General features: G+C 35.4%; 1 protein-coding gene across 1 annotated transcript; it reads right to left on the bottom strand.

Annotated features, from left to right (window-relative positions):
* Positions 1–3832: 3832 nt before the first annotated feature.
* On the bottom strand, positions 3833–11136 carry LOC311591785 (uncharacterized protein; the record flags this gene model as incomplete). Its single annotated transcript, XM_084803425.1, has 5 exons — positions 10842–11136; positions 10063–10189; positions 9483–9578; positions 4566–5651; positions 3833–4116 (listed from the first exon to the last, which is right to left on the bottom strand). Exons 1-5 carry the CDS (start codon positions 10854–10856, stop codon positions 3833–3835), a joined length of 1608 nt encoding a protein of 535 aa, XP_084659551.1. The 5' UTR covers positions 10857–11136.
* Between the last annotated feature and the right edge of the window lie 3624 nt (positions 11137–14760).

Consider the following 14760-nt stretch of genomic DNA (forward strand, 5'->3'; position numbering starts at 1 on the left):
TCTCGCATCCCCTTCCCAATGTTCTCTTCTGGTCTCTCACTGCTTATTTTAATAAGGAAATTATACATTTTCCATGATATGTTCAATTTCTTTTACTCATTAGCATAATTTAGCTCATTTAGTATACTTGTCAAATACAAGTTCACTGTCATAGATGATTTCAGATATGAGTTTTAATAACTACAGCCAGAAGTGTGAAAGGACTATACTTTTCTGTTTTTAAATCCTATACACTCTTGGGTCTAATTTATTATGTATTGCAGTTTTAGGAGTTATTTCAAACAATAGGACTTCTATCTTGGCAGCAAGTGCCAATAATGTGCAGAAATTTTCTAGTGTGCAGACACAGAATATATGTTGGTTCAAAGCTTATCATCCACTTACAACACCCAAAAAAGATTAACTAAGAGAATTAGTGATGAAAAGATAATAAAAATATGCAGTACTGAGCATTTGTACTGTGGAAAAATGGCCATTTCTTCATCCTAAAATAGCCAGACATGAAAGAGTAAGTCAAAGTTACTTTTAAAAAATTATCTCCTCGCTGGGCTCTATGCTTATTAACAACCCCAGAACAAGATTAACACTTTAATGCAATGAAACACAGGTCTAGTGGGACCAGCCTGAATACACATCTCAATACAGAGAGAAATATTAATCCTTCATTCTATAGCATTAGAAGTATATTGCACCACTGAATGGGGCTTCATGAAAATAAGATCTGTTACATAGGAGGAAACGAATGGAACCCTGGGCAGTTTCCCTCATGTTCCTACTTTCATATACAGACTTTTGGTCCCCTACTTTTTCACACTCATATTTACCATAAGAACAACTGGTAATGTAATACTGTGATTTCAGTGTACACTTGGTCAAAATTTCACTACTCCATAAAGTCTTACACATCTATATCATAGTCAGTAGTCCTAAAATCCCCATAGCATTCAAAGCCAGAAGGAATCCGGACCTTGTGCTGCTATAATCAGACTTGCCCAATTCAAGACCTGATAATAAAACAATAGAAGCATACTGTGTGCATCAGCAAGATAATTTTGTGTGAGGGTAGTGTTTTCCATGGAAAATTTAGTTGGTCTTAAACAAGGTATACCTCTGGCCCTGTGTTGTGCCAAACACACAAGTTAGCTGCCTAGCATAAGTCTTCCGAGTTTTAATATCTACCTTTGTCAATTTTAACCAGAGGATGTTCTAAAACCTTCACAGGGTGCAATGGTCTGATGTTTGAAGTTTTTATAGGATTCTCATTTCCATGGACCTGGGATACAGTTCTTGTGGAATTGGCAGCATATCAATGCTCAGCACTTTACATATATAAAGATGAATAGAACTACATATTTAGCCAGAAGAGAGGCCACATCCACAGATTATAAAAAGAGGCAGTTCCTCAGTCCTGTCAATATGCAGTCATAAAATCCTAACATGAAAATTGCTGAAAGAACTTCTGCTGACATCTCTAACTCAGGCTCAAGATTTACCCACAATTTAATCAGTCTTCCTTCCTGATACTGATGCTCGATAAATGATGTAGAACAGCTACCAGTGTCCAGTAAAACACCTGCTTCATCAACAAATGCCTACTCTAATCAAGGGCTTAAAACTTTATTGAAAATTGGTACCTAGTGGAAAATCCATCCTGTTGAGGATACACCTGAGAACTTGAATTTCTCAAACTAATGATAAAATTCTCAGGGTCAAAGAAATCCTCCATGAAACATTAAACAGTTTACCTAGAGCCCCAGCTTGTTTCATCAACTATCATATCATGGGAGGTAGTTCCAGAGTCAGGCTACCTTCTGAGGCATTAATTATAGCTTACAAATCAACATTTCATCATCTATGACTATGTTTTAGGAGCAGTTTTTATCTGTATTTGGATTGAACAAATATCTCATATGAACTTAGGTCATTTGAGTTACCTTACAGAATATGAACTATTTGTACACACATAGTAATATTAACTCATCTGTTTTAATCACATTTTTACCCTGATTTACTAAATTTACAAAATTTAGTAAATTAGATCATTTAAAGTAAATACAACTTGTTAATTTATAATTTTGATGAATCACCCATTAATGAACCCATTCATAAATTATTTGACATATTTAAATGAAAATATCTCAGTAGTTTTACATAGAGACATTAAGATAACATTTTAGAAGTAATTTTTGGTTTATATTTTTTTCAATTGAATCCCTAGAGTAAATATCCATTGTGTCCCAATTACATAGGATCACACTTAGCAATGTTAAGAGGCAGGAATATTATGTAAAACTAGGGATGAGGCTTATTTGCCTCATTATGTTAGCTACAGATTTTTAAAGGGAGCAATATTTTAGATCAAACTCCTATAAAGGAGAATGTGATGATGGAAAATACTTCACATAATCTATTAGCATAAACATATGGACCAGAGAAAGATTTGCCATGTTAAAGCCTTAATCCCATCTTCCCACAATGGATCCAAATGGCAGTGATTTTTTCCACAAAACACATCCACTCAGGTCTTACTATACTCAGTGTTTCCTCTGCTCCCCAGATATTCTCTTCCTAATGATTATCTTGTAATTTTTCGACAGGGATCAAATTTGTTTTGTGTGTGTGTGTGTGTTTGTGAAACACTATTGTTGGCATTATGAAATGTCGAAATAATGATATGAACAACAACATTACAGCATGTAGTGAATATTACTTACCGCAATGCAGAATTAATAGAACATAGGTGTAATGTATTTATTAATATTCATGACAAATAAGGGATTAGCTCCAGATTTAAAAATATCTCTAATATATAATCCATAAAAAGCACAAAGACTAACAACAAAATAATCTTCACATAGAATATATCTTAAACATGCCAGTATTCTACCATAGTAAACTATATAGAACATTATGCAACAGGCTTGTCTTAGCATAGATATTAGTACTATTATCCTGGCTTACATATTTACATTTTAAAATACTATTTATTTATTCAGTTTTGACATGAATTCTATAGCACAACTAATCAATGGCATCAGATTAAAACATCATGAAACATTCTATTTTATTTTATTTTCTAAATAATTGTGTAATAAAAATTTAAGGAGTATTTTTTGTTAAAACTTTTCCAACTCCTACCAAGTATTAGAATTCCTGGTATGGGTTCTGTAAGAATAGCTAAGATTCAACATTATTCAAACATTTACAAGCATTTTTCTCTTTTAAAAGCCATGTTTCTCAAATGAACTCTGGGATAGTAATTACCTATCAAGTTAGACACTTATAGGAAATCTCTTTGTGCTCTAAAGTTTTATCTTGTACTAAAGTAGTGTGTCTCCAATTTGCATTATCTGTTTTTTTGAAGATATGTTTTCTGGGTAAAGGACATTCCATTCTTTACATTAATAAGGTATGTCTTGGGTTTGTATTCTGTGGTGGGCTTGAAGAGTTTAGGACTTCCAAATGTATTTCCTGTATTAAACTTATAAGGTTGCTTTCTAGTATGGATTTTTTGATGAACTTGGAGGGTTGAAGGCAAGGTAAGTCACTTGCCACAGTCTTTATATTTGTAATGTTTATTTTCAGTGTGGTTTCTGTAGTGAACTTGACGACTTTTGGAGTTGGTAAAGGATTTTCCACACTCATTATATTTGTAAAGTTTTTCTCAGTTATGAATTCTTTGATGAAAATGGAAAGGGAAGGATGAAGTAAAGAATTTCCCACATTCACTACATTTGTAAGTATTGTCCCCAATATGAATTCAGTGGTAAGCTTGAAATTATGAGTACTATGTAAATGATTTACCACACTTATTATATTTATATGATTTGTCTCAACTATGAGTTGTTTGATGACTTTGCAGAGATGAATACTGGGTAAAGGTTTTCCCACACTCATTACTGTTGTACGATTTTTCTTGAGTATGGCTTCTTTGATGAGTTTTAAGATTTGAGGACATTGTAAATGATTTCTCACACTTACTACACTTATATGGTTTGTCTCCAGTATGAATTCTTTGATGAACTTGAAGATTTGAGTACTGGGTAAAAGATTTCCCACACTCATTACATTTGTAAGGTTTATCTCCAGTATGGGTTCTTTGATGACGTTGGAGAGCTGAAGATTGAGTAAAGGATTTCCCACACTCACTACATTTGTAAGGTTTATCTCCAGTATGGATTCTTTGATGACATTGGAGAGCTGAAGATTGAGTAAAGGATTTCCCACACTCACTACATTTGTAAGGTTTATCTCCAGTATGGATTCTTTGATGACGATGGAGAGCTGAAGACTGAGTAAAGGATTTCCCGCACTCATTACACTTGTAAGGATAATCTCCAGTATGGATTCTTTGATGACATTGGAGAGTTGAAGAGTGAGTAAAGGATTTCCCACACTCATTACATTTGTAAGGTTTATCTCCAGTATGGATTCTTTGATGACGTTGGAGAGCTGAAGAGTGAGTAAAGGATTTCCCACACTCATTACATTTGTAAGGTTTATCTCCAGTATGGATTCTTTGATGACCTTGGAGAGTGGATGACTCAGTAAAGGATTTCCCGCACTCATTACACTTGTAAGGTTTATCACCAGTATGGATTCTTTGATGAACTTGGAGAGCTGAAGAGTGAGTAAAGGATTTGCCACACTCATTACATTTGTAAGGTTTATCTCCAGTATGGGTTCTTTGATGACGTTGGAGAGCTGAAGATTGAGTAAAGGATTTCCCACACTCACTACATTTGTAAGGTTTATCTCCAGTATGGATTCTTTGATGACCTTGAAGAGTTGATATCTGAGTAAAGGATTTCCCACACTCATTACACTTGTAAGGTTTATCACCAGTATGGATTCTTTGATGAACTTGGAGATTTGAGTACCGGGAAAAGTATTTCCCACACTCATTACATATGTAAAGTTTATCTCTGGAGTGGATGCTGTAGTGTACATGAAGACTTGAGGAGTTGGTAGAGGATGTCCTAGACTCAATACATTTTTTAGGATATTCTTGAGAATGAATACTTTGTTGATCCTGGAGAGCAAAGAATGAGGTAAATGATTCCCAACATTCATTACATTTTTTACACTTTGCCCAGAATTAATGCTGTGCTGAGCTTGATGTTTTGAGTACTGTGTAAATGATGTGTTCCTCTTAGTATATTTATAAGTGTTATCTCCACTGAGGATTCTTTGATGAACTTGAAGTTTTGAGGGCTTGGTAAGTGATTTTCCACACAGATTACATTTATAAAATTTGCATCCCATATCTATTTTGTGTTGACCTTTAGGTTCACTACTTAATATTTCCCTATTTCTGTGCAGAATAGAATTGTACTTCAAAATTTGTTGTGAACCTTTTACCTGTGGCGCCTCCAATTGTGAAATCATGAGTGGTAAAGACTGAGTGCTCCCAGAGGAAGCCAGAGCTTCTTGATCTTTTGTTTCAGAAATGACACACATGTATTTTTCACACCGATAGTTTCCATAATGACATGTTTTATGAACTTCACTGTCACATGAATATTCCCAGAACTTCTTTCTATTCATCTCTGAAAGGCCATTACAACCAAATAATCTTGGTATTTCGTTCAGGAGAGAATCTTGTGTACGGTCATTTGGGAATTGCTTCTTGGTATGGTAAGAAGACAAAACTGAAACAAATGAAATGAAATCACTATATAATATTTCAAATGCATATTAATGTAATATAGATATATAATATATAAAATGACATCAAACTGGGGATCATAGCAAAATGGTACAACACTGAATTGCAGCAATTTTTCTAAGAAAACAAATATCCTGATCATAATGGATGTTAGAAGATATCCCATGAAACCATCATATATTTTGTTATATATATTAGTGTCTTCATTACATATTCATTGGAACAAGAAGAACACTATGATGGGCAGACCTGGGCCCGGGGGTTCTGCTCGATCTGTGGCACCAATTAAGGACAACACGTGCAGTCATCATCAAACCCCTACCCAGACCTAGCCGAGGGACAGAATATTCTGCACAGTTAAGTGGAGATTGGGGACTGACATTATCACAAACTCTGGTGCCCCTTATTTGTCCATGTCCCCTATATTGGGTGCCCTGATAGCACTCAGAGGACAGATAGTAGACTACCAAGAAGAAACTTGATAACGTAGCATCATACTCAAGGGGAGGAGTTCCCCATCAGTCATAGTCATAGCAAAAGGGAATGTGGTAAAAGAGGGTTGGAGGGAGGAAGGGGAGGATGCACGGGATGGGATAGCAATTAAGATGTAATATGAATGATTTTATTTTTCAGTAAAAAGCAAACAATGCAAACAAGTATTAATTGGAACAAATAATATCAAACAAAATTGTTGTAACTATCACACATGAATAGAAACCTACTCTTCACTGTGACATTCAATTAACAATATAAACACCAATCATTATCCTAAACACACTTACAAATTAATGACAGAAATGAGCAACTACAGCATTATTTCAGTTTTTCATCCAAATGCAAGATTTATCAATGATTTTAAAATCAAAGAGAATATTAATAAGAACACAAGAGAAAACATGATAAAAATTTAAGTGTATCATGTAAAATCCATGCCCAGTACATGAATATAAAGGGTTTCAAAATTTTCTCAAACATTAAGGAATATTTACTAAGACCAGTAATTTTCTTAGAAACCAAAAAATTCTTAACAAGTTAAACATGTTTATGTCCCTAAAATCAAATTTGAATCCACAGTATATATATATATATATTTTTTTTAAATTAAAATATGAAATTCCAGACCTGATATTTGAACAGTCAAACATAACTTAAAATAAATTTCTATTGAAGTGAAAATTCATTACATTTCCCATCCCTTCTTTCTCTCCAGCATCACTCAGGTAACATTCTATGGTCCCTACACTCATTATCATGTAAAAAACATGTTTTACTCTAGAATTTGCTTCTATTTCTTCATGTTTGGGTTGTGTGTGTGTGTGTGTGTGTGTGTGTGTGTGTGTGTGTGTGTGTGTACTTACAAGTACATAAAAAGTCCTCTGTATGTGTTCTTCTTTTTTATCATTGTATATTGTTTCACATATGAATACTATTCATTCAAGAATCCATATTGCAAATGAAATGTAATATAATGGGAGAAATGGGGAACAGTTTCTCAACTGGAAGTGAACAAAAGATAAATATAAAAGAAGAAATATTTTTGACAAATATTTAAAAGGTAGCACTAAAAGATCTTGCTACTGGTCATGCATGGTGTGTGAGTAGCAGGGATGGAGAAAGAGGGGATCAAGTGAGTAGTCAAGTTGTGGACTCTGAAACAGCATTGCCTGTATTTCCTGGATAAGAGGAGGCATCCTAGGAGCTATGGACACATCAACCAAGCCCCATATGGCTGATACCCAGGTTCAAGAGGCACGCTGTCCCAGGTTTAGTCACTCAGTAGCTTCTATCCTACCCAAACCTAGGTTACAGAAACACATGGCTGCAACTACTGACTTCTGCAAAAATAATTTCTGGGAAACAGGGACATGTTTTGATCCTCTGGCCTGCAGTTCTACTTTTCTAAATGTTAATATCTGCTGGACAATATGAGTAGACAGGCTATCATTCCAAAATGGAGGCCTCCAGCAGGCATAGAGTCTGAGAATCAGGAGCTCAGTGAGTGCAGAACATGTATTTGGCTGCTCACTGGAGCCTAACCAAAAATGGAAGCAATGTCTCATGTTCCCTAGTGAAACAATGGTATCCAAGTTGCAAGAAGAAACAGTTCTATGCTCTGACCTTCTGAATACTCCTGGAATTCTGAGAAACCGACCAACCTATTTTTCACAGTACTAATAGTTGTCTTGAAGAGAATTGACAGATCTGAGAACCACACATGTCAGACCCTTATCCCAATCACCTGACTGTAGGTCCAACTGGGACACAGCCTGATGTGAAATATTACAGGCTATTGGAGGAGATCCAGATCCCAGCATACGACCAATGGCTCTTCCTGCATGCACTAGAGGCCCAAAGATATCCAGGAACAACCAGTCAAAGCAAGGAACACCCAGATGGCTAAAGAGCAGCAAAACCTATGGCAATATGGCACCAACACATTCCAACTACCCTAATAAAACATGCCCTGGACATATAAACACAACTGAAACTCAGGAAAATGGTCTTAAATCTATGTTTATGAATATGATAGAGTCAATTCGAAAAGTTATAATTAAACTTATACAAGAAATATTGGAAAATATGATAAAACAGGATAAGGACAGTAATAAAATGGTTCAAGACCTGAAAAGGAAAATAGACTAAATTAAGTAAACACAAACTGATGAAAGAACTGGAGTTGGGAAACTTAAAAAGAATCAGAAAATGCAGAGGTAAGCATCACCAACAATATATGAGTGATGGAGGAAATAATCTCAGGCACAGAAGACACAATTGAAGAAATAGATACATATGCCAAATAAAATATTAAATTTAAAAAAGTTCCTTACACAAAACATCCAACATATCAAGCACACAATGAAAGGACAAAACCTCATATAAATATGATAGAAATAGACAGAAGATGACAAGCTCCAAGACCAGAAAATATTTTTAACAAAATTGAAAAAGAAAAAGAAATTTTCTCCAAACTAAACAGAGAGATACTTTTTAACATACAAAAGCTTACAACGCAAAAAAATATAATCGAACACAAAAGAAATTTCTTTTGACATATATTAGTCTTATCCTGCTTTGAGAAGAAAGAGGTCCAAATTGTCAACCAAGTTGAGAACCCATTTGTAGTACTAGATATATGGAGAGAGGAAAATAAGGAAAGAATATATATATATATATATATATATATATATATATATATATATATATATATATATGGATATATTAATGATATGTTATGCCAAAACTTCGGGAGAATTTTTTAGCACAAACACAATTTCATGTTTAAATCCATTTTAGCTTCTGTTCTTTTCTCCTCTCTCTCTCTTTCTCTCTGTGTGTGTAATATATATATATATATATATATATATATATATATATATATATATATATATATAGAGAGAGAGAGAGAGATCATGAAATCGAGTTAAAGAGGAAAGACCTGGTAGTTTGACTGATGTGAATGAGAGAAAGAATAAGTGCAAAATATACAATATAAAATTCTTTTATGGGAATAAGTAATGGAAACCTCCAAATAATTTATCATTCATGTACAACAAAAATATTTTCAGTAATTAGGCACAAATCAATCTACAAGTTTGTCAAATGTCTATACTATAATGTATTTCAGATCAGCACTATTAAGGTAAATAAATTAAATATCATATAAGATCCATGCTGTACTATACATTTTGTACATTGTTCTAAAAGAAATTCTTAGGCGTACTTTCTGCTGATGCTGTTTGCTAAATACTCTTCAGGTCTAGATTGCTCCTTGGTTTAGAGTCATCACAAGCTGTGTCATTTTATTTCATCCTACCTGGTTCTTTTTCTTCAATCTCCTCTTTATCATCAATCCAGGGTTTTTTGGTTTGTCCAAGACATGTTAATACCTCTGCTTTTGAAACAGAAATGCCTGTGAATTCAAAAAGAAATACAGACACACCATTCTATGTAGCTGTGTACTAGCACAGGATTGTACCAAATAGAGAAGAAAGTATACATGAATGACTTACTAGTTCTCAGTTCCTTCCAAGACGTTTTAGACTCTTCATAACTCAATAGATTTTCAAATTCTGTATTTAATTTTCTTAAGTAAACTTAAGTAAAATTATAGTAAAAGCATAACTTTGGGATTCAAAATGGATTCACATATAAATGCTACTGGCTACCAGCACAAAAGTTATGAAACATTTAATTATTATTCTGTTAAATGTAAAAACAAGGTAAAGGGATGTAAGAAGTTATCTATAGATAAGACAGTAATCAATACCTATAAAAACTTGTGAGATAAACTAAGTGATAATCTAAGCAGTGGAATTAAAGTCAAAATATTAGCTAGTAGAAGCTTTAGACATCCCTAAGGCGAAGTAGCAAGCATGGAATAAAAATATTCTCACCCACAGAAACCAGGTTGTTGTAGTTCTCCAGCATGACATCTCTGTACAAAGCCCTCTGAGCAGAGTCCAGACATTCCCACTCCTCCTTGGAAAAGTTTATAGCCACATCCTTGAAAGTCACTAGACCCTGAAAATAAAATTAGCAGTATCCCCTCATGGCCATTGTATAAATTCTATGTTTGACACAAGGAAAGATTAGTTAACTAAAGAACTTGTTCTGTTATAAAAAAAACTAATATGCATTTAAAAACTAAATTATATTCTGAGAAAAAGACTTTTCTGACTTCTCTGCAATGAGGCAATAGGCTAGCAGCACTGACCTTGTGTGTGGGGACCTTTTTGGGGGATCAAATGACATGATCACCACACCATGAGGGGTGCTATTAAAGTTGCAATCAGTAGGAAGGATGAGAACTACCAAAAGAGGCCCTCAGATGAAATATTCATAATATATTGGCTTCTATTCACCGTTAAATAATGACCCTTTCAATCTCTGCAAATATAGAATGCCTATATTTATCTTTGATATGAGAAAATTTATAATTTTTACAGATTTCATTTTTATTTTGTAGAAGTTGTTCTAAAAAAAAAAAGACTTGCAAATAAGCTGCCTTAAGCAAACAGGTGACAAAAGTTTTTAAGAGATAATAATGAGAATCAAATGATAAAAGTACTTCTGAAAATTAGTCAGCATCGTGAAGGTTCAGAAGTTCTGATAATGAAGCATTTTTGTACAGACAATCAACTTGTCCCACACACACGCACACACATTCATTTACCTGTGAAGAAGACATCTCTTCTTTCCTCTTGAGAATGGAATGTCCCAGGAAATTTTACATTGACATTTCACCTTCTAGATTCCACTCTCTGTTTAAATGCAGAAGATTTTCCGTGTCCCTGGTGAAATGGAAGAGTGTAAATCAGGAATCAAAACTGACCAATATCCCTGCTTCTTGCCAGTGAAGTTATACAGAAACTATGACCTCCTACAGCTGAAAAAACAAAAGATTTTCCTTTCCTGAATTTAGGTGTTCTGTTTTCTTAGCATATTATGTTTTTCTCTACAAACCCAATTGAGTTGCTGCAGTAACTGGCTATATACCTAACAGAGGCAGATTGGAATTTTAAAGGAAGGATAAACACAGCTGTCAGTTAAAATTCCTCTTCACCATTTCCTCTCTTTTTCTTTGTCAGAGATAGCTCATTAAAACAAAATTGGCATGTATGTTTGCAATCATGGCCAGAATCTGTGAAGTAACCCCCACCTGAAAGCATTTCTTGTCCTGGGTAAGCAATGTAGTTGCCTAGATCCAAGAAGAAACAAGCCAATCACTGCCTAATTCACTATTGTCTCCACTGAGATATTACTTTTGGCTTCCATGTCCCCGTCTAAAAATACCATGATTTTGTTGCTTTGAAGAAAGCCCCATGGTTATATTATCTCACAATTTCTCTTTTATACTGACATTGCTTTTTTGTTTCATTGGCAAAACACTAACTGCTGATACCTATATAAGTTACCTCTGCACCATTTCTATTACATTTGGCTGTTACTGAAGGCAGCTTGTCTTTATGCTCTTGTAATATGTTCCTTCTTGATACTTTTATGCTAAACTGAGGTTTCAAATACAATTATATCCTAGGCAACTTTACAAACCAAAATTGTATCATTCAATTTCTAAAAAGAAAACGGTGAATAACAAAGAGAGAATCATTTTAACATATTGCAAATTTTACACTTACTCTTCCTCATTAGTCTCCAATGGAACAACTAATAAGAACTCCAATAGTGCCTCTACGTTTGGTGGGAAGTTTTCTTACATTTCCTCTTTTTCTCTTTCATTCTGGCCATAAAATTACATATAAAGTCCTTTTTCCTTGGATGTAAGGATTCATAAATTACAACAAATTCCGTCTAACTCACAGAAAATTTTCAAACTGTATTATATATGGTTAAATTAATACCACCTACATAGAAATTTGCCTTGTTTTAGGAAAAAACATACTGCATCTAAGATTATCTAGACTTATTGCATAATAAATGCAATTAGAAATATACTGTAAAACAGGCTTAAAGTTATAGAATAATATTATATATTATTTCTTATGGATATAAGATTTGTTAGGGAGCCATTGTGAAAGAGAAAATCATGGGTTTAATAATTGGGTGGCATCTTTGTATGCAGTTGCCTCCAATATACTCACCATTGAGGCTGAGTGTGGTGACACATTCTTTAATTCTGGCTCTTGGGAGGCAGAGGAAGGAAGATGTCCACGATTTTGAGACAAGACAAATCTAGAAAGCAAGCTCCAGGCTGTTGATGTACCTTTTATTCTTCCTAACTTAGTTAACACAGTAAATTATTAAGCCACTAGTTTTCTTTAAACAGCTAGTTCCCAAAGGACTGCACAGATAGTAAGGTTTCTTTTCAATCTGCAAGCACTAGGCTGGGCAGAATCTGAGCAACTCTAATCTTAATAACCTTAAAACCAAAACATGAACCAATAACTTGCGAGTGTCATGGCTCTCGGGTAGATTATTTTCCCTCAGGCTCTTTTTTGCCACCATCTTCCTCATGCTTATCACCAGAAATCCCTCCCTTCCATTTTCTGTCCTTCTGCCCAGTTTAATGGCCAAACAGCATTTTACTGGCAGCTATAATACCCACTCAAGGCATTCTTCTACACCAGGATAAATAGAAAGATCCTGTAACAAAACAAACACCACACACACACACACACACACACATAAACACACACACACACACACACTACTCCTTATTTCATGAATATATTATGGACACAGCAGGCATTATGTTCTCCAATAACTGAAAAGAATTAAGAATTTTCTCCATTGCTAAGAGCCAGGGAGAAGGACTGTAGCTCCTCTGGATGAAAGGATTCATCTCCATGTTGGATATTGTGTTTTTTAATTTATTCAGATTACAACTCAGTTTTTATCCCAACACTTTTATATTCCCATTCCTCCCACCCTCCCGTTTTCACCCTATTCCCCTCCTATAGGTCTAAGATCGAAGGCGACCTCCTTCTTCACTATATGGTCATAGGTTATCAAGTCTCATCTTGGTAGCCTGACTATTCTTTCTTTGAGTGTTTTCATGCCTCCCCACCATGGGGATGTGGTCAAATATGGAACAGCAGAGTTCATATCAGAGTCAGTCCCCACTTTCCACATAACTGTGGAGCATGTCTTGTCCATAGGGTAGATCAGAGTAGGGGTTTGATGTTTAATACTTGTTTTGTCCTTAGTAAAGCAATAGTTTGAGCAGACCCCTGCCCCTGGGCCGCGATCCACTCATTGCGATGTTCTTCTTGTAGGTTTCTAAGACACACTGGGTCTTTCTATTTCCCCTTCTCCTATATATCTCTTACCTTAAGTCTCAGAAGGATGTTGTCATATCTATCCCAATCTATTCGTAAGTGAAGTCTTCTGTCGGACATGATATTTGGGGTACTGCCCAATTATCAGTGAGCATATACCATGTGAGTCTTCTGCTTCTGTATTAACTCATTATGACCATTTCTAGTCCCATCCAATTGTACACAAATTTCAGGATTTCATTGTTTATAATAGCTGAGTAGTATTCCATAGTGTAAATGTACCACAGTTTCTTTATCTGTTCTTCAACTGAGAGATGTTTAGACTTTTTACAGGTTCTGGCTATTAAGAGTAAGGCTGTTATGAACTTGGTTGAACATATATCCTTGTTGTTTGATTAACCATGTTTTGGGAATATGCCATTGAGTTGAACAGCTGGGTCTTGAGGAATGTGTATGTCTCTTTGTGTCTCTTTCTCTTCTTGATGCTGCCTCCATCTAGTTCTCTGTTTCCCCATTACTCTTTCTTCTCTCTCTCTGTCTCTGTCTTTGTTCTCTCTCATCTACCTTCCCAACCCACAGAGACATGAGACAACACTACCTATTGTTTTAGCTGTTTGCTCTGTGGTGTTATAATATGTAGTCTGGACTGGCTAAAACAGATGCTAAACCAACATGGCCTGAACATTTACTTTATTATATGAGTTCAGGCACTCCGTGAAGACCTCCTGTGTGATTTGAATAGTGTAGAACCAAAAGGGATTCCCCTGCTGTGTCCTCCATCTCTGTGAAAATCACTGGCTCATAACCTCCTAGTGCTGTGATGGAGGGAGTATCCGAATGAACTGAAACTAAGGGCCCTGATTCAAAGCCCCATGTGTGTAATTGAATTTCAAATTCCCAAAAGGAGCCAGGAAAATTATTAGTGCAGTTTTAGGAATGAGCTGAACACTCATGCACCTGCCAAATCTTGTTACTATCAAATGTGGATTTACTGAAGCTAAGGTGTTCCACAGACGACCTATCAGCTGGCTACCCAGGTCGTTACTCCAATTAAGCATCCTCAACGCATAAGGGCTGTGAAATGCTGAGGCTAGCACAGGACCAGCTGTGCCTTTCCTATGCAGTGAATGCACATTAGGATATAGTGAGTGTCCAGCCCTGGCCTATGCTTTTACTGCACCATAGGGTGGAATGAGTGGCCAGATCTGGCCTTTATCTGTAGAATGACTCCCTAAAGCACTCTATCAATAAAACAGTGAGCAAGGAGGTGGGAAAGAAGACATGGAAACTGCTCACTTGCTAATTGTTTCCCAGACGCTGAGCAAGATAAGGCTTTCAAACTAGGTGCAGCAGAAG

This window comes from Acomys minous (assembly GCF_964271855.1).
Source record: "Acomys minous genome assembly, contig: scaffold_52, whole genome shotgun sequence".
Classification (NCBI taxonomy): domain Eukaryota; kingdom Metazoa; phylum Chordata; class Mammalia; order Rodentia; family Muridae; genus Acomys; species Acomys minous.